Raw genomic sequence first — 27,791 nt, forward strand, 5'->3', positions numbered from 1 at the left:
CTAACAATGCTTCACGTTCTAAGCACACAGCCCTTGTAATGGTCATTAATGAATGGTCATTAAATGAAAGATTGTAAATCAAGGACTACCTGTCCTAAGAATCCCTGATGTAATTCAGTTATTGCTAGGTTGATATATCCTGGCAGAAAAGTGGTATGTCTTCCAGATGCCTCCCACCCACCCAAACTTTCAGTCTTAGGAAGCTAATGAAATGTATTGCCCTTACTGCTATGAGACAAATAACTTTAGGGTGCTGCTGATGAATAGCCATTGGCGTTCTTACCAGTGGTGGGATTCAGCCAGTTTCCGTCAGTTTGGCAGAACCGGTAGCTAATTTATTGTTGCCCAGGCAACAAAATGGACTTCCGGAAGTGGCATCCATACAGAGAACCGGTTGTTCACATATTTGAATCCCATCACTGATTGTTTCTCACCCTTCTTGCTAAAAAACAGGCATTTTCCTCAGAAATCTACCTTTGACTGGAGTACCTGTATGAATACACTTCCTTGAACACAGTAGCATAGAGTTTGATAAAAAAAAATTATGTGCTGTTTACAGCCCCCTGGCAGCTGAAGCAAGAGAAACTGGCTGTTTTGCAGTGTATAAAGGATCACAAACCACTGTTTAAGTTACGGACTGGGGATGAGAAGGTACCAGCATTATGTGATCAAGAGCGAACGATGGGATTGCCGTTTCAAGAAATGATGTCTAATGCTAGTCAGCAAAGGACCTAACTCTTTCTTGCAGATATGGCCAGAGAAAGGGAAGCCTTGATGGAGATGGCATATCCAGAAGTACAAGTCTTCTGCCAAAAGCATGGCTTGATGTTTGAGGTAAGCTAGAAGTAGCAGTTAATGGAGAACAATTGCAGCTCAGGATTGAAATATAGGGATCTTGATGTCTATTGAGCCTGTGTTCTTTTTTTTCTGGCAAATGTTTCACTACAACATCTTTTAAGCTTCATAGCCAGCCAACACTTGTGACAAAGCATTGCTGTTACCGTACTAAGTTTGGTAATGAAACTTTGCAAGAAGGACAGCAAGATCAGCAAACCCTAAGATTTCAATGTAAGCTGGAAGCCCAATATCACTGGCTTTAAAACCTGAGGAGTTGTTTGCTATTGTTGAGGTTCTCCAGAATTCGGTTTTTTACTAGTGCATTTGTGAAAATTTACTGTTTGGTAAGTAATAACTTACGCAGTGGCTCAGTGGGTTAGGACGCTGAACCTGTCGATCTGAAAGTCGGCAGTTTGGCGGGTCGAATCCCGAGTGCCGCGTAACAGAGTGAGCGCCTGTTACTCATCCCAGCTTCTGCCAACCTACCAGTTCGAAAGCACGTAAAAATACAAGTAGAAAAATAGGGACCACTACGGTGGGAAGGTAACAGCGTTCTGTGCGCCTTTGGCATCTAGTCATGCCGGCCACATGACCACAGAGACGTCCTCGGACAAGCGCTGGCTTTGAAACGGAGATGAGCACCGGCCCCTAGAGTCGGAAACGACTAGCACGCATGTGCAGGGGAACCTTTACCTTTACCTTAAGTAATAACTAAGGGATGCGGTTTATCTTGCAAGCATGCCAGTCTCAGAGTTCTGCCACTTGACCCTTTTGCTGTGTAATAGTCATATATCTAATTAATGAAAATGGGGAGAAATGTTTTTAGATGATGCTGTCTGCCAGCCAGCTCCTATGATCCATCTTGAAATCTACTCTAGGTTATTGATTTAAGATGGGGCAACTTTGATCACATGGGCACCCGCCATATGTCTACCCAACTCTTTTTAGAAGAGATCAAACGCTGCCAGAAACTTTCAGTGAGTTCCAGCTTCATTGTAAGTACTACCTTTATTTCTTTATTTTTTTAAAAAAAAGTTTTATTAATTTTTTTACAATAACAAATGTCTCATTTAGCAATAGAAATGTTGGACTCAATTGTGGTTGAGGACTACCTGTACTATATGGTCCATTTTGTGAGGATTCAGTTGATATTCATAGCTTCTGGATGGTTCTGGAACAGGAGAAAGGGAGGAACAATGCAAAAGGAAATACAGCTATGAATGTAGAGTGGTCCAGAAGAAATTTCTCATACAAGGTTCCAATGGAGACCAGAAACCTCCTTGGTGCAACTTGGATTTTCAGGCCATACAGGCTTATACCTTCAGAAGAATTACTGAGAAAATTTATTTGCTATAGGCGCTGCTTGGAAATGACTACAGCCGCTGCCCCACTCCTTTGACCATTGGGGAACTGGAATTTGAGGCCATCAGAGCACAACTTCTAGAAGAGCCGAAGACCTTGAAGTTTCTGGCCCAAAGGTACCTGAAGGATGAGAACGCCATCTCTCCCGTGTATGTTCTGCAGCAAACGTCTCAGGCAAACCCAGATGGTGTGGAGGAAGACTTACTCTTGATGCTCCGTAGGGCTGCCTGCCAAGCAGAAAAACACGGGCTCATCAGCCGGGAGCAATTGCAGAATTACCACAACTCAGGTAAGCTTCCCAGGTAAGAGGTCTCCACTATAGCATGCCTTGCTGAGACTGTAAGGTACCATTTGAACAAAATAGATGGTTCACCACATAAATCTAGACTCTGGGCCATTTGGAGTTTGGTCTGTTTGGCAGTGGCGGTGGTGTTTGGGCCATTCAGTGGCGGTGATGAGTGAGGAGGTGGCAGAGGCCAAGCGTATCCCATTTTCACACTCATCACTCCTGCCGCTGCCATGGGCATCTTGGCAGCAGCGATGTTCAGGCCGTTCAGTGGTGGTGGCGGGATGTGTGAAAATGGGACACATCTGACCTCTGCTTCCTCACTGCCTGCCCCACACCCACCGCTGCCACCAAATGGCACAAACACCGCTACTGCCGAATGGCCCATGGCAGTGGCAAGGATCTGTGAAAATGGGACATGTCCAGTCTTCATCACCTCCCCACCACTACCTGCCCCGCCCACCTCCACCACTTAACCCGTCAAACACCATCACCACTGCTGAACAACCTGAACTGCAAACAGCTACAGCAGCAGCAGCAGCAAGAGCGGTGAGGGTGTGAAAATGGGAAGCCCCTGACCATCACTGCCGTTCTGCACTCTGCCCACCTGCTCGCTTTCCTATCCTCCTGGCTCTCTTTCCGGTAGGAAACCCCTGGTCACCACCACCACTCTGCGCTCTCCCTCCAGCTGCCCCTGATGTGTTGTCTCCGTGGCTAATTGGACATGTTGAGTTGTCCAGTGATGACTTGGCGGTGAGTTGGCAATGGCGACTTGGTGGTGGTGACCTGGCTGCAGTGAGCTGGCCACACTGAGCTTGCCATGTCGAATTGTCCTAGACCTGCATGGATCTACAAGATCTAAAGATTCCCTACTATCAGTTCCCATCTGCCTTTTCCTCTTTTATTTTATTTTGTAATGTAGTAGATGTCCTTCCTGTTGCTTCATGTCTTTTCTTTCCTTTAGAGAAAATAACAGCACTTCTACATTGCCCTTGTTCTCATTTCCTATCCTTCAGAAGGACTTTGAAATCATCTTGCAATTATTTTCATCACTGTTGGTTTGAAAACACAAGCAACAATCAGAAATCTCTTTGAGCCAATAGGAAAACACAGAAAATGTAACTTAGTTAGTGTCCCACTCTGAGCTATGGCTAACCGCATTGTAAAAAACATGCTCCTTGCTTCCTTCTTTCTCACAGGCAAAAAAAGAAGAAAAAATAAATAAATTCATAGGACATCCACAGTCCTCATTTTTAGGCATGCATGGGAAAGCTTCTTAACTGCAAAGCTATCACCCTTTTATGAAGCCGTTACTTTTGCTTTATTAAATGCTCACTAAAAGTTGCAAAAGTAGAACTATATTAATGATAGACATTTTAAAATCCTGGGTTTCATTATAGAAGCTTAGTTTCTCATTCTTAAGTCTAAAAAATGCACAGGTAATCCTCAACTTAAGAACTTTTGTTTAATCTGTTCAAAGTTACATTGGCACTGAAAAAAGTGATCTATGACTGGTCCTCACACTGTCTCAGTGTCCTCAGTCACATGATCACAATTTGGGCACTTGGCAACTGGCATGTATTTGGAATGGTTGCAGCATCCTGAGTCATGTGATTGCCATTTGCAACCTTCCTAGGGGGCTTCCAACAAGCAAAATCAATGGGGAAAGCCGGATTTCTTTAACCACTGTGTGATTCACATAATAATTATGTCAAAAAGGTTGTAAAATCAGCCACATCTCACTTAACATTGCTTAGCAACAGAAGTTCTGGTCCCAATCATGATCATAAATTGATGACTACCTGCTGTTATGTATGCAGGCTCCTGCATGGCAACAGCCACCAGGGGGCGTTGGCCTGAACGGTTTTGGCGGGAAACCCAGTTTCGGCGGGAAACCTAGGGCCAACCCCATTGGCTGTCCGCCTACCTGGCTAGGTATTTAAGGAGGCCAGGTAACCCTCATTCCCCAGTACGCTGCCCCCTTCCAATAAAGAGCTGAGCATGTACTCCGGCTGGCGTCTCTTCCTTGCATCGGACCCACTACACAACACCTGCCTTTATACCCCATCTCCCCTAACCAAACTACTGCAGCTGCCAAGAATGGGATGATGCACCTCCTTAGTGGATTGCTGCCAATAAAGCAATCAAATGGTGGAAGCAGGGAAGGAGAAGCTATGTCTATTCATGTGGTGGGTGATCTTCATACACATAAAGCAACCTGTCCTTCAGCCTTTCACTGAAACCTCCCATTGGCAAGTTAGGTAAAGGAATGAAGTGGCTGCTGGCAAAAGATGGAACATATTGGTAGGAACCAAAAGATTGGGGTAACGGGCAAGCGAAAGAGGAGTTTCAATGTGAAGAGAACAAGATTAATGGAGATATGACTGAAAAGATTAATATTATGAAGGGAACAAGGCAGGGATGCCCTTTATCCCCATTATTGTTTGTATTGACACTAGAGATACTAAATAGAACTATAAGACAGAATAAGGATATAAAAGGTATGAAAGTTAAGAGAGAAGAATATAAGCTACAAGCTTTCGCAGATGATCTAGTATTTATCTTGGAGGAGCCAATAGAGACAGGACCTGTATTATTAGAACAAATAGAAAAATATGGTGAGGTAGCAGGTTTGAAGATTAATAAAGATAAAACAAAAATGTTAGTGAAAAATATTACTGAAAAACAAAAAAAAAAGAATTGATGGGAAAGTTAGAGATACAGATTGTAAAGAAGGTAAAATATTTGGGGATTCACCTGACAGCAAGATGTATGACAATTAAAGAAGATAACTATTATAAATTGAAAAGACAAATTGAAGTAGATTTGGATAAATGGAAAAAGGTACAACTATCATTAATGGGTAGGATTGCAATAATCAAAATGAATATATTACCACGATTGTTGTTTTTGTTTTCAACAATACCAATAAGATTGGAAAAGAAATATTTTGAGGGGCTAAATAAAATAATTTTGAAATATATTTGGCAGGGGAAAAAGGCAAGGATTAATTTAAAAATGTTACAGGATGCAAGACTCAGAGGTGGGTTTAGAGAAGAGGAAAGAGAGAGAAGGAGGGTAGATACAGTGAAAGGGGAAATGGACGAGCAGCACCCAAACTTACATGTATGTATCTATGTATTGCGGTATACAGTATTTGTTGACTTGTTTGTGGAAGAAATGGATAAATAAATAAATAAATAAATAAATAAATAAATAAATAAATAAATAAATAAATAAATAAATAAATAAAAAAAAAAGAAGTCTTGCAGATAGCAGCTAGACCAGACATGTCAAACTGCTGGCCCACAGGCTGGATGCGTCACACCGAAACCGCACCACCCCATTGCTGGCAATGGGGAAAAAGTTGCGATACATTGTGCAACGTCACATGATGTCACAGGTTTGACATGCCTGAGCTAAACCAACTTCATTGTGGTTCTATATCAACCGCTGTAAATCTTGTCCAGGGCTTCCTTAATTCTAGTAGTTACTGTGGCCTACGTGGCTCCCCTTCTGAATTCCATACTCATCTTTTCTCAATCTTTTATAGAGATATACCGGGAAATTGAGGCTGGCCTCTTCAGATCAGGTGAATGTGATGGCCAAAGTACCATAGTATTCTTCACAGAAGTGGACATGCCCACATCAGATAGAGTGGATTCACTGGTGGGCACAGATGAAGTTGGTGGTGAGCTGCACCCTGAAGAACCACAACAGTTAGCAGATCTGAAGGCAAAGATCATAAGCACGTACCCTGAGCTGATTAAGGTTCACAGGATTCCACATGAGGTAGAACCCAACTCTTTCCGGCAGAAGCCCTGGCCCAAGTATTTGAAGGATTTCTGTGACCAATTTATTGCTGCCACCAACCATCATGTGCTCAGGAGCCTGAGATCTCAAGAACAAAATCTTGGGAAGCCATGTGAGCTGATTCAAGAACTCACTCATCATATAGTCCTTGGTCAAAAACGCAGCCAGGCTTTCTGCTGGCAGCAGAATCTACTGGATCACATTTGTCAGCGCATTAAACAGAATCACCATCGAGCCCATTCCCCACTTGTCATCTGTGGGCCATCAGGATGTGGCAAAACATCCCTGTTATGCCATCTCAGTGAGACCATACACACCACCCTGGGTCAGGAGACAGTGGTGATACTTCGTTTGCTGGGAACCTCGCAGGATAGTTCCACATGGAACAGCCTACTCCATAGCCTCTGCCTACAAGTTTGCTTAGCCATGGGCTTCCCTTATACCAAGCCAGTTGGCAATCCAGTCCTGCTCTTCCACCTCCTGCTCTCTTTAGCTTCTTGCCAGGGCACACGGCCCCTCGTCCTGCTCCTTGATTCAATGGAGCAGCTACACATAACTAAAAATGCTCACAGAGCTTTCTGGTTGCCAAAAATCTGTCCTCCAAAAACACACGTGATTCTTACTGTGCTTCAGAAGGAAAATGAAGATCTGCAGAAGATGACTGGGGCTCCAGAGGATTATTTTGAGATGGGACCTCTTTCTCAAGAGCAAGTGGGGGTAATTCTCTCCAAAACTTTGGCATCCACAGGGCGCACACTAAGGCTCACTCAGCAGGAGTTGTTCCTGCAAAGCTTTGCAAAGGGTGCGTATGCTCTGCCAGTGGACCTGGCCATAAGACAAGCCCAGCATTGGACTTCATACATTGTACTTGCAGCACCATCCATTTCATTTTCAGCCTTGGAATCTGCACATCACTTGTGTGACCACCTGGAGGTGGTGCATGGATCCATCTTTATAGCACATGTACTTGGCTATCTTGCCTGTGCCCGGTGAGTACAAATGTTTGTGTCACCATGGACAAAGGTTTAAAATAGCAGGATACAATTGCCAATACAGGAGACTATAAGTCAGACATGTCAAACACAAGGCCCGGGGGCCGGATCCGGCCCACCAAGTGGTTTCATGTGGTCCGCGAAGCCATCCTGGAAACAGTGAGGGAACGGCCCCCACTGCCTTTGTGAAGCAGCTTTCACAAGAGATCGATGGGACGTTAAGGTGCTTCCAAGTAAAATAGGCAGAATGCAGAAATGCAGTCATTATGAAGCTTTATTCATCGACAGGTTATATAAAAAGAGCTATATGGCATGGAAGCATCCATGCTTGTATGATAGAGAATGCATGCAAGTGAGAAGATAGAAAAGAGAAGCAGAACAAAGAAGCAGCCCCTGGGCAGAGGTATTTATGGGGGGTCTCGGCCCCTCCCTAGCCATAAAACTCTCTCGCCAATGGGGCTGCTGCAGGGGAGCAAAGAAGCCTCTTTGCTCCATCTGATGACCTATTTGGGGAACTGCCATGGGCTGGCACAAAACATGTAACAGCCTTGGCCCAGAGACCCTCCTTCTGCCATAGACCCTCAGATCTGTCCCACCCAGGCCACACCCACCCAGTAGGTCACGCCCACCCAGGCCACACCCACCCGGCCCCCTGAGGGTAACCGCAATGCTGATGCGGCCCTCAGTGACATTGAGTTTGACACCCCTGCTATAAGTGGTAGCTTGGTGAAATTGTCCAAGTTCTGTAGAGGGAAAAGAGAATTCCAGATAAATCCCCAGAGATGGAATATGGTGGCTATTAGCATTTCTTTTAATGATAAAAAGGCCAGGTTCTAAATAATAATAATAGTAACAACAACAACAACAACTTCAATAACTCCAGCAAAGCTACAAAAAACTGCGCTACTCGGAACATCTTACATTTTAAGGAAATACCTGGTTGATACCTAGGATGCTGGCAGCAACCCATGTCAACCATTAGTGCCAGTCAATTTGAGTGTTCAGTTGACTGAGTTTCATGTTTTATGAATAAAAGTTTTATAATAATAATAATAATAAAAATTGGAAGGGACCTTGGAGGTCTTTTAGTCCAACCCCCTGCTCAGGCAGGAAACGCTATACCATTTCAGACAAATGGCTGTCCAGTCTCTTGTTAAAAACTTCCAGTGTTGGAGCATTCACCGCTTCTGGAGGCAGGTTGTTCCACTGGTTAATTGTTTTAATTGTCAAGAAATTTCTTCTTAGTTCTAGGTTGCTTCTCTCCTTGATTAATCACTGATTTATTTCTTGCCATTAGTTTCAAACCTTCCTTTGTGTTTCATACTTCCATTAAATCCCAAGGTAAGGTTTAATTTATTTGCTTATTTGCTTATTTAGTTATTTGCTTATTTATTTATGCCACCCATCTCACTATCCAAAGTGACTTGGGCAGTTATTCTGGACAGTCCTCTCTGCAGTCCTTTCTGTGGGGGTCCTAGAATTAAGAAACTATCCAAGAATTTCCCGCAGGCAAACTGAGGGCTGCTTGTTACCCAATCAGTCATTTGGTGGTATTCTATGGTGAGATACCTTAAAGCAGGTACAGATAGCCCTCTGCTTACAACCCCAACTGAGACATGAATTTCTGTTTCCTAAGCAAGATGGTCGCTAAGTGTGTTGAGTCCAAATTTACAACTTTTTTTGCCATAGTTGTTAAGCAAATCACTGCAGTTGTTAAGTGAATCATGCAGTCATTAAGCAAGTCCCCCCCTTTGATTTTACTTGTTCCAAACTACCTGGGATTGTTGCAAATGGCGATCACATGACCCCTGGGATGTTGCAACCATCATAAATGTATGCTGCTTGCCAAGTGCCATATTTTGATTATGTGATCGTGGAGATATTGCAATGGTAGTTAGTGTGAGGAGCATTTGTAAGTTGACGGCGGGAAGTTGTCTCAGTCCATGTAAGTCACTTTTTTCAGGCAGTTATAATTTTGGACATGGTTGTAAGTCAAGGAGTAACTAAAGTCATTATAAAGAAGGGCACAAAGAAGAAATTATTTTTAGCAGGCTAGCCATTCCCCTCCCCAATTATCTGCTGAGAAAAGAGAGGAATAACAGGTGCCTACCAGAGCCGTGTGGTGCAGTGGTTAGAATGCAGTACTGCAGGCTAACTCACTGCTCACTCCAGGAGTTCGATCCTGATCGCTCAAGGTTGACTCAGCCTTCCATCGTTCTGAGGCGGGTAAAATGAGGACCCAGGTTGTTGGCAATGTGCTGACTCTGTACACTGCTTAGAGAGGGCTGTAAAGCACTGTGAAGCGGTATATATGTCTAAGTGCTACTGCTATTGATATCTGCTTCTCCCTCTGTCCTTTCCATAGACATGGGCTCTCAGAAGCAGAACAAAAAGATATCTTGTCCCTGGATAATGAGGTTCTCACTGAGATTTATCGGCTTCATCCTCCTCCGAGCAAGGTGTCCCTCCGCTTTCCACCCCTGCTATGGGCTCAGTTATACCAGGACTTGGCCCAGTGGCTGGAGGACCGGTGGGCAGATGGCTTTGTGCTAAAGTATTTTGTCCACAGGTCAGTTGCAACCCTTTCCCTCCAAGGCTGCTGAGATGATGAAAAAGCAGGTATCAGCTTTGACATATCTTCTTCCACGCAGGGAGTTGGCTGAGGCTGTGGAGCAGCGCTACCTGTCTGTGCCAGAGGAAAGGATCAAGCGTCACCAGCTCCTGGCAGATTACTTCAGGGGGACATGGAGCTGGGGCATGAAGAAACCCATCCTGCTACCATCCTCCAACAAGCCTGTGAGCTTTGATAGGAAGGTGAACTTCTGGAAACTGAGGACGAGGAGGATGGATGGATGGATGGATAGAGAGATGGATGGTTGGGAGACCCAAGACAGCAGTACTTCCTGGGAGTTTCCCGGAGAAGAAGGAAGAGAAATCCAGTAAAGGTTATAGAAATCAACATCAAATGCTAGCTCTGTTTTTCTGGAAAATGGCTTGGTTTTGTTGGGCCTAGTACACAGGTAGGCAACCTTGGCTCTTTTATGACTCGTGGACTTCAACTCCCAGAATTCCTGAGGCAGCATAGCTGGCTCAGGAATTCTGGGAGTTGAAGTCCACGAGTCATAAAAGAGCCAAGGTTGCCTACCCCTGGCCTAGTAGAAATTGTATGAGTGGAGCCTCTTTCATATTTACCAGCCATGATTTTGGGAAATGTAATGCCAACAAAGATTGGAGAGACGGGAGGGGGAAGGGGGGTTTTTTAAAGGAAAACTGTATTTTAAAACTTTTCAATAAAAAAAAAAAGATTGGAGAGACGGGGGGGGGGTGTGCTAACCCTAGAGGGGATATTGTAGTGCAGCATCATAAATTTTACTCAGAAGCCCAAAAGAGCTTGGTGGGCTTTATTCTCAGATAAGAGAATAAAGTGAAATAAATCAAGACAAGAGTAATACAGAATAGAGGTGGGGAACATTTGAGGGTACAAAGGGCATTTGAATTCTTTTTGAGAGGAATTTAAGATAACTTTCAGATTCAAATCTTTGGCACTTATATCTTGCATTGCAGTAGAGGTGGTTGATAGATCTTCACCCCATCCTACTCCTGCCCTCCCCAGCTTTTAATTAGGCCACAGTGTTTGGCTTTTTGTATTAACTGATTTAGATTTTTAGCTTACATAGTTTTAATCTTTTATGACTGTAAGCTGCCCAGAGTTACCTTGAGGTAAGATTGGCAGCCAATAAATTTTGCAAACAAACAAATAAATAAAGGTGAGTTTTTCTATGGTTTTCTTCTGGGTTTTAGGCTTGGGAAGGTTGTTCTTTACATTTTAAAACATTTGAATATTATTTTATGGGACATATTATATTTTAATCTGTTTCCCACCTTTTACAGAAAGCTAGCCATTATCTACAAATATGCTACTAATATTTACCTTTGTAAAGGAGCTCTGAGCCATCCCAAAATGAAGAGTTTGAAAGATGAAGGTAGAAACCCCAATACAGGGCAACATAAACTCACCAAGTCAGAAGAAAGTAATAAATAAGTCATTTGCATTGCTTCCAGGGGTAGGCAACCTCGGCTCTTTTATGACTCATGGACTTCAACTCCCAGAATTCCTGAGCCAGCCATGCTGGCTCAGGAATTCTGGGAGTTGAAGTCCATGAGTCATAAAAGAGCCAAGGTTGCCTACCCCATACCAATACTTAATGGCTGGAAAGCGTGCCTTGATTTGATTCATTGTATATAAGAAATTGATGTGGATTTTAGAAAAGTAAAAGTCAAACATTGATTCCTTTCATTCTAGGTAATTCCTCAGCCTCTTTGGTTCTCCAGCACCCTTGCAAACCTGAGGAAGTTGAGCGAACTGCCCTTCCATTTACTGCAAGCAGGTCTGTTTGAGGAGCTGCAAAGAGATATTTTGGGTAAGAGTTCCTGGTATTTTAATTCCAAAAGAGCTACACTTCCCAAGATTTCCTGCACATTGTGTGAATGCCTATTATGGCCTTGGTAGAACAAACAAGGAATAAATAGCGGCACAAGAAAAGAAGGGGTGGTAGTTGGTAAACCCATTTCCTGTTGAGGAAAAAAAATATTTTATGTCCCATTATATTTATTCAGAAGTACGATATGTGTAATACAAAATGCAGCATATTCCAAGAATATACTATAACTAAAAGATGGGGAAGGAGAGATAGGCTAAGCAGAGGGGAAGGTGGGATTTGTTATTAATATATTAACCACTTCCGGCATGATGTTCCCTCTTTTGGAGCCCCAGGCCAACTGGCAGAGCCAGGTTTTCAAGTCTTGCAGAAGATCAAGAAGGAGGATAATTATAATGTCCCTAAAGAAGCCCCAGTTTGATCTGAAATGTGTTGAACTGTAGAAAACATTGCTTTTTAACAATAAGTTAAATAGTCTCTGATTCTCAGAGACCGCTTAAACAAGTCCATGCAGTTTTTTTGGCAAGGTTTCTCAGAAGCAGTTTAGCATTGTCTCCTTCATAGTGTTCCTTGTTCAGAAAACTGCTAAATAGTTATAAAATAGATCAGCCTGTCTAGATAATTCAGCCCTATTTGAGCAATTTTCATGTAAACGTAATGCTGTTTGACAACAACTTCATGAGACTCATTAACCTGATTCACATAAACTAGCCCACAATTATGGCTTACTGAATAAACGGTGACTGGCTAGTTTCTCACAAACATGTTATTTGCATAATGGAATTTGTTTGGCATAAGCCTATACAGTTTATGATTTAGCATTTTGTGTGTAACCTAGACATAACAAGTCATAAGTAAGTGAAACAGTTATACAATATGTACACTGAACCACAACCAACCACATTGCTGTACAACTTGGGAGACTACTGGATGGAAGTCTCTTTAGAAGCTGAAAGAAATATTTTCATCAAGGAGGATTATTTTCCACCTTGCTTTTGTTTGTTTTCCATTGAAACATCCTAGGATCCTGGCCACGCTAGTCAAGGTTTCCTTCATTTCCATATTTCCTCCTATAGCTGCTCCTTGCTCTGGTGACTTTCTTGATATTCTTATTGTCTGCATGTGCTCCCCACTGTCTTCTTTTCCCACCAGGGAACATGAACTGGATCATCTGCAGAGCGACTTCCCCTGGTATAGAGAGCTTGACTGCTGACTTTGCCATGTGCCTTGCCCAGATCAACTGCCCAGAGCTGCATCTCCTGCAAGAGACTCTCCTGCTTCTGCAGCCTCTTGTGGATAGCACACAAATCCACGGAGGTAGATAATCACTGCCACCCTTGGGAATGACTCCCAAGAACTAGTTTGGGAATGACTCCCAAGAACCTTGTCCAGTCAATGGTCAGTCTAGCAATAGCAATACCACTTAGACTTACATATCACTCCATAGTGCTTTACAGCACTCTATGAGCAGTTTACAACGTCAGCGTATTGCCCCCCAACAATTTGGCTCCTTGTTTACCAGCCTCAGGAGGATGGAAGACTAAATTAACCTTGAGCCAGTCAGGATTGAACTCCTGGCTATGGGCAGAGTTTGCCTGCAATACTGCATTCTAACCACCCTCATGGTTCCTAGTCTACTCAACAAGGCTGCTAAGTGCAGTGCGGGGGGAATCAGTTCTTCAGTGAGAGGAATCAGTTGGATCAAGCTGATATATAGAGAGATATAAGGTCAAAGTTTGTTATTTTATTAGGATAATAAGATGCAATGGGAAATGTTTTTCTGTTTGGTGTCTGGCATTTCCAAACTTCCCCCTCCTCTTGATTTGAGAAAGATGTTTTTCTCCCTGTTTTATTGCTTTGTTCTTTCCTTTTAGGGACGTGGTGGCTCAGTGGGTTAGGACGCTGAGCTTGTCGATCAGAAGGTCGGCAGTTTGGTGGGTCGAATCCCGAGTGCTGCGTAACAGAGTGAGCGCCTGTTACTTGTCCCAGCTTCTGCCAACCTAGCAGTTCGAAAGCACATAAAAATGCAAGTAGAAAAATAGGGACCACTACGGTGGGAAGGTAACAGCATTCCATGCACCTTTGGCGTCTAGTCATGCCGGCCACATGACCACAGATACGTCCTTGGACAAGCGCTGGCTCTTTGGCTTTGAAACAGAGATGAGCACCGGCCCCTAGAGTTGGAAACGACTAGCACGCATGTGCGGGGGAACCTTTACCTTTTACCTTCCTTCCTTTTGGTTCCCGAAGAAAAACAAGTGCAGCGACTAACCAGAGCTCCATTACCTCTAGAAATTTGAGATCCTTTACCTGCATGCTTACAGCAGCTGTGACTAATGCATAGTCTCTTCTGCCTTCCAAGATACATAAATAAGAGAGTATCCCTTTGTTGGATGGGGTCTCTCTCAATAATGCTGTCTAATAATTATTGCAGTAAGCCTTGATTATTTGCTTGTGTCCTACACTTGATTCCATATCAGTCAGTTTATTTAAGTGGATATGGCTAGCCTTTGTGTTGAAATTAATAAATGCAGAGTCCAACATCCAATAAACTTCCAATATCTAAGGGGCTGCCACAAAGAAGAGGGAGGGTGTCAATTTATTCTCCAGAGAACCTGAAGGCAGGACAACAAGCAATGGATGGAAAATAATCAAGGAGAGAACTAACCTAGAAATAAGGAGAAATTTCCTGGCAGTGAGGACAATCAATCAGTGGAACAGATTGCCTCTGGAAGTTGTGGGTGCTCCATCACTGGAGGTTTTTAAAAAGAGATTGGAAAACCATTTGTCTGAAATGGTGTAAGATCTCCTGGTTGAGCAGGAGGTTGGACTAGAAGACTTCCAAAGTCCCTTCCAACTCTGCTATTTGTTCAATGTTCCTCATGCCAGATCAATGAACTACCATTGATCTGGTTGAGGAAAGGATCCATAGCTCTGTTCACTCGTATCTACCACTCCAGCCCACGTCTTTATTCTTGGATCATTGCCACTAATATAATTTGAATCCCACCATTGAGGTGGGCTAGGCTTTCACTAAATTCTGAATCTATTTTTAGCTAACAGAACACAAATAGAAGATGGTTCCACATCCCCTATCTTTGTCCTTCTGCAGAAGTGAGTATGATCTACACGGAGATGTTGGCACGGCTGTTTTTCCTCAGGCCATCTTACCCTAGGATCATTGGGAATGTATGTGAGCAGTGTGAGAGCTGGTTTGGTGTTTGGCCCCATCCTGTCCTTATCCCTCGCTCTGGATTTTTCCATCCACCTGGAGGACCTCTGTGTAAAACGCTGCCTGGATTCCCTAAAGGTAGAATAGTCTCTTTGCCTAACAAGTCATAATTACTATTCCTCCCTCACCCTTCATCATCGAAAAAAGCATTGTGTAGCTAACTCTATGCCTGGGGGCCTTATGGACACCCACTTAAATCCTCCAAATGTCTTGATTAGAGTGGAAAAACCTTTGAAGACAAAAGTTCCATGAAGCTCACTGGATGATCTTGGATCCATCCACTTTCCACCCAATCTAAGAACTGTTGTGGGGCAGCACGTGGGAAAAGTTACAGGAGGTTGGATTTTATCATAGGGCAAGGAAACATGCAGGGTGTCAGATTAAGCAGGCTATGGAGATTCTCAATCATCCAGGTCATGGCTGTCCCAAAGGTACTTTTCCAAAAGGCAACTAGACTTTCTTGGGTTTTTTTGTCGAGAACGTTTTGCTTCTCATCCAAGAAGCTTCTTCAGTTCAGTTCTGAAGAAGCTTCTTAGATGAGAAGCGAAACGTTTTTAAGGTAAAAAAACAACAACAGGACAGTCCAGTTGCCTTGCGACACTCAAGCAGGCTATTAACCTTCTGAAGGTCAAAAAAAGGACCAGACATTCCACTTGAATTAAAACCTATCTGCCACGTTAATTCCTCAAATCTCTTTCCCCCCAACCTTTCTCCTTGCAGGCACTTCAGTCCTAGAATTCAACCTTGACCAAAAGTTGCTTCTGGCTGGTTCTCTGACTGGTTCTATGATCATATGGGACATGGAAGATTTTACTGTGCGACATGTCCTAACAGGACATTCTGGTGAGTCACCAAAAGATCATTTTTATAGCCAACCTCCATCAGGGGCTCTAGTTAATCCCAGTTATGACAGCACAGAAAGCAGATCAGAGTTATTTATGTGAACTAGCGGTAAACACTTTAAGGGTAATCTCAGTGGCTGGGTTCAATTCACACATTAGGCGAGGCTAAAATAGCTAGGTTGTGATTCAGCATGTTGTGGAAATACAACAACTCTTGTTGACTTATTAGCACGTGATGTGCACCAGGTCATCAAAAGATTTGTTTGGATGGGCACAACATGTTACATGAATACAGGGATTCGTTTTAGAATTAAGCAAGTTGCATGAATTCAGTGGGTCTAGGGAGATTCTCAATCATCCAGATCATGGTTGTCCCAAAGCTGCTTTACCAAAGGCAACTGGACTTTCAGTTCAGTTCAGAATTGAAGACATTTCTTGGATGTGAAGCAAAATGTGATATGTGATATGGGTACAGATTGTTAGCCACAGAGCAAAGTTAATTCAGCTGACAACTCCCTAAGGCTATCCATTGAAGAAGAAAAGACCAAAATTTCTGTCTTGGGCATTTCTGCCCGCTGTTCTAAATTTTTCCTTTGAAGTTCTGAAACTCTTGAGGTGGTTTTCAAGACCCATCAGAGCATTAATTTATATGAATGTTTAATCCCAAGTCTGATATGCCTGAGTGAATCACATTGCTGCAGATAAATAAAACTCTGGGGTCCATTGTCCACTGCCTTCTTTCTGTCTGCTATTCAGTATACTGGAATAGGAAATATTGCTATGAATTGTTTGCTACAGTCCCATTTTTCTTCTACCAACTAAGCCACAGGCTATTAGGTTAGGGAACAGGAGTGTCTATAGATCGAGGGGTTAAAAAAAAGTCAAGGTGGCAATCACAACCACATGACTGAAGCCACAATTTTGATTTCCAATTCCATTTCAAACTACAAGGACCTGTAACTACAAGAATACAAGTTGTTTCTCTTGATCCGTAATCAGATTTGTGAGCATACTTGCTGACATCCTCTTTTGAGGACCTTCCTTGCACTATCTTTTCTCTTTTGCAGCTGAAGTGAAATGTGTGAAATTATTTGGGAAGGGGTCCCGTGCTGCCTCAGTGGCTATGGATCGGACACTGCGCTTGTGGTGTCTGGATTCTGCCAGGGAGGAATTCTCTATCCACAATGTTCACCCTGGAGAGCTGAGGTGTTGCCAGCTGCACATTGATGAAAAGAATCAGATGATATACTGGGCATCAGGTTTAGAGGTATGGAACCCACCATGCATGTGGAGGGGAGGGGGCAGCTAAACAATGAAGCAGGTGCAAAATATGGGCAGGGGTCTTCAGAGCAGAGAGCAAGAGAATAATGAAATAAATATATTGAGAATTTTGTAAGGCTTCCTCTGATCTTGTTGGATACTCTGAGTCTGGGTAATTTGGAAGAGGAAATATTCTGGAGAATCAGGATCACGAAGAGAAGCCAAATTCAGGAGCTAAATTCTGGTTGTGCCTTCAGAAAGTTATTGAAAGTGAGAAGAAAGAAAGAAATCTAGGTGAGATTCTCAGGAACAAATGCACCATCTCGGCACTGGCATTAACAAGCTTCCAAGAGTATTATTTGGATGATAGAGGGAGTAAGGAAAGACTGACTCTCCAGATGAAAACAGACACAGCACCCATCACCCTGCAAGATCTCAATTATGATTATGATTATGATTTTTAACCATAGATCATTATATCTGGGAATGATGGGAGGTGGAGTCTAAGACACTCTGGAGAAGCATGGGTTAACTTGGCTGTGTGGACAAAATTGAATTTGGGAAACAACAATACACATCTATGTATCCACCTCTGCAGTTAAAGACAGAAATTGATCTTCTGCCAGATTATTAGTTCACTTCTTAGCAGATTTCCTGGGACTGCTGTCTGAAACCTCTTAAGTTTAATGTATCTCCTTAAGTTTAGAGACGATAAAGAAGAGCTGTTTGCTCTCTATTCACAGGAAAAAAAATCTGCTTTAGAGAGAAGAGGGTAAAAACGGAAGGAGAGCTTGAATGGGTTTTTTTCCTCCTGCTCCCAGGTCAGCGCTTGGCATCTGGAGACAGCTGTACCCATTTTCCAGATCTCTGCTGAGCCTCCAGACCAGTGGCTCTGTGGAACTGTGTTTGTACCAAGGCAGGTGGTTGTGACGGTATCTGAACGGGGTGTCCTCTGCCTGTGGGACAGCATCAGTGGACAGCTACACTCCAAGCAGGAACTGATAGGGCTGGAAGAAGAGACACCAACATGCAGTGTATTGCTCCACACGCTGGGCAGGATGGTGGCCGGCTTCAGCAAGGGCTCTCTCTTAATGGTGCTTGTTCTTCTGACATGTCTCTTCTTGGGGAAAGGGAACATGGGTCACCCAAGGGACATCTTTGGATGCGGGAACAGTGGACTACCACAGTGTTTTGGTTTCCTTGCAGATGCCTTGGGAAATCTTACTTCAGGTTTCCGCAGCCTTTTGGTGTTAGGGCCTTACAGGTAGTTTCCAACTTACAACTATTCATTTAGTGACCATTTGAATTTACAATGGCCCTCAAAAAAGTAACTTACAACAGGCTCTTGCACTTACAACATCTCAGCATCCCAATTACAGTATGTGATCAAAATTCAGGAGCCTGACAACTCACATGTATTTACGATGGTTGCAGCATCCCGGGGTCACCTGATTACCATTTGTAACCTTCTCAGCTAGCTTCCAACAAGCAAAGTCGATTGGGGAACCAGATTCACTTAGCAACCGCAGTGATTCACTTAACAACTGTGGCAAAAAAAAGTCCATCCCTGTCCTACAACTCCTCAGGTTTTTAAGCAGCACTATCCTGGCCTTCCTTGGAGATAATAATGACTGGGTTTAGAGCAGTGGTCACCAACCTTTCCGGCTTTGTGGACCACTGGTGGTGGCTGGGGAGGTGGGGGGGGAGACAGGATGGTTGTGTGTGAGCGGTGGGCAAGTGCTCATGCAGCTTCATTTGCACAAGCTTGCAGAAATGGAGCTGCGTGTGTGCATGGACTCACCCGCCACTCGCGCAAGTGGAGCTGCATGTGAGCGCACTCGCCCACCCTTTGCATCGCCCAGTTCTGAATGGGCCGTGGTCCTGTACCAGCTCACAGCCTTGGGGTGGGAACCTCTTATTTGGAGCATGCAGAACCTCTTATTTCCACAGTTAAAACTCTTCCTTTTCTCCCACCCTATCCTTATATCCAAGAAAGAGGATGGGATCTTTCATTATTCAATCAACCACCTCCCTGGTGCCTCTCTTGACAGATCTCTTCTGATGGGCACAGCCTCTTGGAAAAGCTCCCAGAAAGGATCAGCTTTGTGGTGCTTTCAAAAGATGAATCTCTCCTGGCAACAGGTTTGAGTGAATTTCCTGCTCACTTACCCTACATTGCTTAATAATGTTATTTAATAGCTGCATCATATCAACAAAGTAGCTGGCGGAGGCCAATACTGATCTTCTAATCTCTGTAAGCCAAGAAGATTGGCTTTAATCACTTGACATTTGGCAAAAACTACCAAACTTTTTTGCCAGCGGGCACATTTGTAGTTTTCAGCATATGTTGTCGTAGTGGTTATTATTACTTAAACCTGCCTGTTACCAAAGCATAGAGACTTCTTATGGTTTACAAAAGATAAAATGCAATGTTGGGATGTTCTTACAAAATGATATCTACAATGGCTGCATTTAATCATAAAACATCCATTCACCAGAAGGGTCCCTGCACGGTCTCTCATCATCCCCTCCCAGATGCCTTCTATATTCTAGTTACCTTTGTCTCTATTTTTTGTTTTTAGCAGTTTAGCACCCAAACTGTGCATCTGTTTTGAGACTAGAGGTATTCTGATAAATCAAGAGAGTGCTAGATGCTGGTACTTTGCCTTATGCCGGTTTCCCATTTAATTTTGTAAATAAGAAGGGGTGGGGGGGAGTTAGGGATGAATTAAAGAAGGCATTGGGCATAGCCCTGTCATAGTCTACTTCCAACACATAGCTTGTATGCACATAATGCTCTCTCTTACATCCCAAAAATAAAAAACCACCACACTCCCCAAACTATGATTGCTGGCTATTGTCTTGGCAGGAGTGGCAGGTATCTATTGCCTTGGCAGGAATGTGTGTCAATGTGGATGCATAAGCCATGGTTCAGTTGGGTTGTTTGCCAATGCAATGAGCTTTTTATACCCAAGAGTGCCAGAGCAGAAACTGACCTATGAGTTATTGTTCATTTCTTACATGACCTATATACTTGCAAGCTTTTCATGATGCCACCATCATGCTTGCATCATCATTTTAACATCATTGCATTTATTATGGATGCCTCATTTTGTGCACTGCATTGTTTTAGGTGTTGGGCACCGTGTAAGAGTTTTTCTGGGCAATGTGACAGGATTCCATCAACTCCTGCCCTCAGATTTGCTGCATTCTGCTGAGGTTTGTGCAGCTGCTATTTCAACAGACAATAACACCATCGTCACAAGCTCCCAGGATGAATGCATATGGGTAAGAGGCATTATCCTAACATTATCCTAATGTTGTAAAACAGGTGTGTTTCATGTGTGACTAAGGCAAGGGCATTCTATGATGGGGGGAGAGGAGGGAAAGAAAGGAAAAAAGTCAAATTGGCCACTGTATACTTAAAGCTACATATGTCACACACAAGGGACGCGGTGGCTCAGTGGGTTAGGACGCTGAGCTTGTCGATCAGATGGTTGGCAGTTTGGCGGGTCGAATCCCGAGTGCCGCGTAACAGAGTGAGCGCCTGTTACTCTTCCCAGCTTCTGCCAACCTAGCAGTTCGAAAGCACGTAAAAATGCAAGTAGAAAAATAGGGACCACTACGGTGGGAAGGTAACAGCATTCCGTGCGCCTTTGGCGTCTAGTCATGCCGGCCACATGACCACGGAGACGTCCTTGGACAAGTGCTGGCTCTTCGGCTTTGAAACGGAGATGAGCACCGGCCCCTAGAGTCCGAAACGACTAGCACGCATGTGCGGGGGAACCTTTACCTTTACCTTTATGTCACACACATGATGCATGTAAAAAGGGCTGAAGTTTCAATCATACAATCCCAGCTGTGTGTGTGTGTGTGTGTGTGTGTGTGTGTGTGTGTGTGTGTATGGGGTGGGGGAATGAGCTCAGTTGATTAGTTTAGGACTTGTGAGAAGAATTTTCCCTGATTTTCAGCTCAGATGAAAGAATTGACACAAAATGAAGCTAGCTAGTCCAGAAACCATTGCTGTGTCACAAATTGTTGAAGGAAAAGTCTTCATCAGACTTATTAGGACAGTTTTCATAGCTCAAAGGGATAAAAAATGATTTTACTACTGGTCAGCAGTTAGAGATGAGGGAAGATTTAGGGCAGGGGTCTTCAAACTTGGCCCTTTTATGACTTGTGGACTTCAACTCCCAGAATTCCTCAGCCAGGCACCTGGCTGAGGAATTCTGGGAATTGAAGTCCACAAGTCATAAAAGGGCCAAGTTTGAAGACCCCTGATTTAGGGGCTACAAAGAAAGCTGGCTAGAAAGTCACATGTTCTAGAACAGAGTTCCTCAATCTTGGCAACCTTAAGACATGTGGACTTCAGTTCCCAAAATCCCCCAGCCAACAGTTGAAGTCCACATGTCTTAAAATTGCCAAGTTTGCTGCACTAGAGCAGGCGTCCCCAATCCGCAGCATACCAGCAAACCGGGCCATGCAAAAAAGTAAAGCACCATCCATCCCTGAGATGCAGGAAGTACGCAAGACCACACCCTCTCCGATCCATGAAAAACCTTTCTCCACAGAACTGGTCCCTGGTGCCCAAAAGGTTTTGGGCTGCTGTTCCAGAGGACAGGTTATTTATCATCACTCTAGAAATATTTTACTTTTGATTGGGAAGAACTTTTAAATAAATGCATAGGATCGTACCAAGTACAGCTGTGAAGTTTTACTTCTCTTGAACTTTACAGCGTATTTTTCTAGCATTTGAGACCCAAATCTTTATACCTGGTTCTTTGGCTCATAAACCTGTTTGTCTCAATGAGCCTCACCCTCCAATGAAATGGTCTCCTTCCTTAGTATGCTTCTTCTTCTATCTAGGTCTGGTGTCTAGCGAAACAGGGTTTGCTGACAGATGTTTTGACCGATACAGGGATGCCTTCTACACACCTGGCTCTCTGGGATGTCACGCTGGTGTCGGCCTCTTGCCACGCATCTTATCTCAGAATCTGGGACCTCAGCTGTGATCGCAAGCACAAACTACTCCCACCTTGTATGGCAAGCAAGCGTTGCATTGGGCTTTCCCATAATGCCAAATTCATTTATTTTCCCCAAGCTTACTGCAGCTCTAATGTTGTCATTTGGGATACAGAGGCAGGTAAGTGATACACCTGCCAAAAAGTTTAGCAGAGAAATTTTGGGTCAAATGCTCCAGAACAGGAAGAGGCATTTGGAGTTTGGAGAGCATGTCAGGGACATCCTTGCAAAATAGCTGTAATAGAGAGCCTTGCCCATTCACAAAGTGACTTGGCAGAAAGCAGACTGATTAGATGACTAATCTAATAGTCTCCAAGGACTATGTCTCTCCCTTTCCATTATTGGCAATGTCATAGTTTAAATTGATGGGATATGAAGCACATCCACCTACCAGACTGAGCCAGAAGGGCAGTAAAGGTAAAGGTAAAGGTTCCCCCGCACATGCGTGCTAGTCGTTTCCGACTCTAGGGGCCGGTGCTCATCTCTGTTTCAAAGCCGAAGAGCCAGCGCTTGTCCGAGGACATCTCCGTGGTCATGTGGCCAGCATGACTAGACGCCAAAGGCGCACGGAACGCTGTTACCTTCCCACCGTAGTGGTCCCTATTTTTCTACTCGCATTTTTACGTGCTTTCGAACTGCTAGGTGGGCAGAAGCTGGGACGAGTAACAGGCGCTCACTCTGTTACGCGGCACTCGGGATTCGAACCGCCAAACTGCCGACCTTCTGATCGACAAGCTCAGCGTCCTAACCCACTGAGCCACCGCGTCCCTTTAAAAGAAGGGCAGAGACAATTGCAAATAGCCCTGTAACTGTAGATATGGCCCCTCTGATAGCAAGAGCACTTAGACTTATAAACCACTTCATAGTGCTTTACAACCCTCTTTAAGCAGTTTACAGAGTCAGCATAATGCCCCCAATAATATGGATCCTCATTTTACCGACTTCGGAAGGATGGAGGGCTGAGTCAATTGTAAACTGGTCGGGATTGAACTCCTGGCAATGGGAATGCAGGGTTAGTCTGCCATACTGCATTCTAACCACTGTGCCACCATTGGCTCTGATAGCAAGACCCCCTCTCTTCCATAGATAATAGTTCAACAGTTCTTTTTTCTGAGAATGCTATGCTTAGAAGCATTATTGGACATAAAACTGATGGGGAGATTGCAACTTTTCTTTCCATCCATCCATCTGTTTATTTTAAATTAAGGAACACTATAGGGATGCAGTGGCTCAGTGGGTTAGGATGCTGAGCTTGTCGATCAGAAGGTCAGCAGTTTGGTGGGTCGAATCCCGAGTGCCGCATAACAGTGCCTGTTACTTGTCCCAGCTTCTGCCAACCTAGCAGTTCGAAAGCACGTAAAAATGCAAGTAGAAAAATAGGGACCACTCCGGTGGGAAGGTAACAGCGTTCCGTGCGCCTTTGGCGTCTAGTCATGCTGGCCACATGACCACGGAGACGTTCTCAGACAAGCGCTGGCTCTTCGGCTTTGAAATGGAGATGAGCACCGCCCCCTAGAGTCGGAAACGACTAGCACGCATGTGCGGGGGAACCTTTACCCTTTACCTTTATAGGACTTGGGTGGGTGGAGTACAGCCTGGCATTCAAACAAGGATTGGGGAGACTAAGAAAAGGAAGAAGGGGCCATGCCTGTTCCTGCTCTTCCACTGATGTAGCTTAATTTCATTTATTTGTTATACTCTTTGTTATACTATTTATTTATTTGTGCAATTTGTCCACTCCCTCATTGCTCACGAACTTTGTGGAGTTTATGGATTTTAAAAGATCTCTAAGAATAAAAATACATCTGAAAACATCAGTAATAAAAAATAACAATATCCCAATATTGAACAATGAGAAAAGTATGCACTTCTATACAAACACATGAGCACACAGGCAGGTGCTTTTTTCTCTCCTGTCCTCCATGTTCCTGTAGAATAGATTTGAAGCATAAAGGTTTTTTTCTTCCTCTGTGATTCTTTCCACAAGGACCTAAGAATTTAATCTAATCCACCATTTTGTCCAGGGACTAACTAGCTTCTGTTAAAAAAATGGTTATTCGGGCAATAGTACTACCTGCCTTGTGTTTCCCAGAAAATGACATTGAGATAATGTCTTGAAACTAATCAAGGAGAGAATCAACCTAGAACTAAAGAAAAAATTCCTGACAGTTAGAACAATTAACCAGTGGAACAACCTGCCTCCAGAAGCTGTGAATGCTCCAACACTGGAGGTTTTTAAGAAGAGACTGGATAGTCATTTGTCTGAAATGGTATAGGGTTTCCTGCCTGAGAAGAGGGTTGGATTAGAAGACCTCTAAGGTCCCTTTCAACTCTGTTAGTCTGTTATTCCAAAGTAGAAAGAACTCGTTGTGAACTCGTTGGCTCCCTTTTCAAGCCATCCAAACTGGCAGTGAACATTGTAGCTTAATCATATGTGGGTGAAGAGGTATTTTTTTGCCACCATTCCCGGTTCCATCCTGAATGCCGGCTCATCTGGCTTGCTTTGTATCTGGGAGAAAATGGAGCATCCTTAGTTGTTGGTCACTGCTGGAGGATGCAGCAGTTGGGCATCAATTCCGGTAGCTCCAATACAAGTGATCCTCCTCAACTTACATCCATTTCTTCAGCGACCATTCAAAATCAGAACAGCAGTGGAAAAAATGACTTACAACCCATCCTCACATTTATGCAGGTAGTCCTCAACTTACAACCATTTGTTTAGTGACTACTCAGTTATAATAGCACTGAAAACAGTGACTTAAGACTGGTTATCACACTTACAACTATTGTGGCATCCCCATGGTCAGGTGGATAAAATTCGGGTGTTTGCCAACCGGCACATATTTACAAAGGTTGCAGTTTAATGGGGGTGTCATGCAATAAAATAAACTTTAGATAAGATAAGATAACCTTTATTGTTATTTTTTTACTGTCATTTTTTTCCGATCACCATTTGGCACCTTCCCAGCTGGCTTCTGCCAAACAAAACCAGTGGGGAAAGCTGGATTCTCTTAATGATCGCATGAGTCACTTAACAACTGCAGTGATTTTCTTAACAACCACGGCAAAAAACGGTTGCAAAATCAGACACTACTTGCTTAACAATCGTCTTGCTTAGCAATAGAAATTCCGGTCCGAACTGTGGTCGTAAGGAGTACCTGTAACAGGAGGAATCAGCAGTGCTTGTTGATGTCAGAACCCAATTGTTGGGAGGGGGTGATTTCTCTGTTCCTGTGAGTTCTGCCATACCCCTGGGGGGAGGGGGGGAGCTGTGGAAACTACAGTGAATCCTCTCCGCTTTCCTCTATCTGCCTGCTTTTTGATCTATATCCCTTGATGCCAGCCTGGGGTGAGAATGGAATGTACTTCCGGCCATCTGCCTTATCTCTAGCTGCAAAAGAACACGCATGAAGACCTAACAGCCTAACAGCTTTGGGAATGGTGTCTTATCAACCCAGTTCCCACAGCGGACTCACACCTGGGGATTGGCTCATTTGAACTGACCAGATGGACTATTGGTGTGTGTGTGTGGGGGGGTGGTTGCTAGTTGCTCTTTTAACCTATTGATTCACACGGGAAACTCTCAGATCCTGCCTTCTATGCCTGCTGTCAACTTCTCCTAATAAAAGCTCCTTTTGGAATGAAGCTGTACCAGGAGTTCTGCTTTCTTGGGAAGAGGGATTGAGGCAGGTCCTTACAGCTGACATTTGTCTTCCATCAGGAAAGGAGCATGATAAATTGGATGCATCGGCTCCAGTCCAGTGTCTGGAAGTGGCTGAGCAGAAGAATCTTCTCTTTGTTGGACTGGTTTCTGGAACAGTGCTGGTGTTTCCCTTGGATTCTAGGCAAGATGTTGGTTGCATCCCTCCAGCAGAGAACCGAAAGCCTATCTGCAACCTGGCACTCACTCAGAATGAAGATCAGCTGGCAGTTGCCTGTGATGATCTTGTGCAGGTACTGGATCTGCATCAGGAAGAACTGGGTCTCTTGATTGACCGACCGGCTTACACCTTTTACACACAGATCCCTGGAGCAACAATTTCTAGTGTGGCTCTTCTGTCTGGATATCGAGTGCTCTACGGAATGACCAATGGGGAGCTCTTCACGTACTACTGTTTGGAGGCCCACGTGTTCCCGCTAGAAGCTCATGGGAACTGCATCACCTGCCTGAAGACCAGCCATGGAGAGAAATGGCTGCTGAGTGGTTCAGAAGATTCACTGTTGTGTCTCTGGGATGTTCAGCTCTGCTCCTGGGAGCACCAGATGTTTTTCCAGAAGGTAGGATTTCTGCTCTTGCAGAAAGTTGATACGTCCAATTAAAATGTAGAACTGGTATTAGAGTAGAGATGGAAGGTGAACCTAAGGGAACAGAGGAGCATTAACATTAGAAAACTTCGGAACAGCTGCCATGGTGGGGAATTAAAACATGAACATTTCCTCAAATCTCAATCTCAGTACATGAAACAAGTCATAGTAATTTGCAGCACTAAGCTGATTCTGAAAAAGCTAAACAGAATCAGATATAGTTAATACTTGCTTGGGAGAGTCCCAGGAAATGTCTGAGATAGGGATATTTATTTATATGTTTCTGTGGTCTCTAGAGGACTTGGACAGAATCCATTTTAAAGGCAAATACTACTGGGAATAGCCAGCTAGCCAGCCAGCTAGCCAGCTTTTGAGCAATTAAGGGTTTTAGAGGTGGATAATCTAATCCAAATCTGACTGCACTGAAGAGAAGTTCTAGAAAAATATAATTTTCTTCTGTATGCAATCAGTCCAATAGTGCCTTTTATGTTTATCTCCAGAGACTGACCTGGAGTCTCTGTCTCCTGTTTGCCCTTCTGCTGATCTGTGTCTTGCATGTTGTTTTCCTGTTGAATTGGATTACTTTTCTGAAACTCTGTTTGTTTGTTTGTTTCTTCCTTCCCAGCAAGATTCCTTTTCCCATGGCATTATCTGTGCGTGCTTTTCAAAGGATGACCAGTACTTGTTCACCAGCTCTTTGGATCAGTGTGTTACAGTGTGGGATGTCTCGCGGGGTAAGAAATTTGTTATTTTTAGGAACCTGCAACTTTGGGCACGGTTACCTTATATGGTAGCAGTCTCAAAGCAAAGCTTGTCATAAAGTTGGGGGAATAAACAAAGGTGTTTTCCCCTCCTTCAAACGTGTGGTAGGATGTTGAAGCAGATGTATGTGTGGGGAGGCAGGGTAAAGAAATTCAAGACACTAGTAGCTCCAACTGTGTGATTGAAGCTGCTATCTCGATCCTTCCTGCTGACAAGCTGTGGGGTGGAAAAAATGTCTGAATGTAATTTGAGCTCCTTGTTGTGACATATGCCATGTTCCAATTTTCCACAGGGGTCCTCTTAGCAGTTCAGTTTGTGCATGCAAAAATTACCAGAATGGTGTCAACAGGTGAAGGCTTTGTTGCAACAACACAAGTCGGCTACCTCATGCGGGAGAGATTCCGCTGCTCACAGGCCATCAACTTTCACCCTGAACTGCTCAACAGTATTAAAGCAACATACACAGTGAAATCTCAGCCAAAAGAGAGACAGGATCCAGGAGAGATTCGGGGAAATCTAAGGAACGCTCAAAGCTATACCAACAAACTGTCACAAATTTGTAGGATTGTGTGAAGTACCGACAAAGAGTGACAAAGAGTGACTTGAATATCTTACCTTGTCATTCATCTACAAGTGAAC

At 43.8% G+C, this 27,791-nt stretch overlaps 1 protein-coding gene across 1 annotated transcript; it reads left to right on the top strand.

Moving 5' to 3' along the window:
• Positions 1-750: 750 nt before the first annotated feature.
• Positions 751-27,725, top strand: NWD1 (NACHT and WD repeat domain containing 1; the record flags this gene model as incomplete). Its single annotated transcript, XM_083350248.1, has 14 exons — positions 751-834; positions 2,194-2,488; positions 6,039-7,287; positions 9,656-9,859; positions 9,942-10,086; positions 11,594-11,711; positions 12,882-13,046; positions 15,682-15,804; positions 16,871-17,070; positions 17,885-18,157; positions 19,115-19,205; positions 25,807-26,363; positions 27,016-27,124; positions 27,445-27,725. 14 exons carry the CDS (start codon positions 751-753, stop codon positions 27,723-27,725), a joined length of 3,894 nt encoding a protein of 1,297 aa, XP_083206374.1.
• Positions 27,726-27,791: the final 66 nt, after the last annotated feature.

Source organism: Vipera ursinii, assembly GCF_947247035.1.
Source record: "Vipera ursinii genome assembly, chromosome: 1".
Taxonomy (NCBI): Eukaryota; Metazoa; Chordata; class Lepidosauria; order Squamata; family Viperidae; genus Vipera; species Vipera ursinii.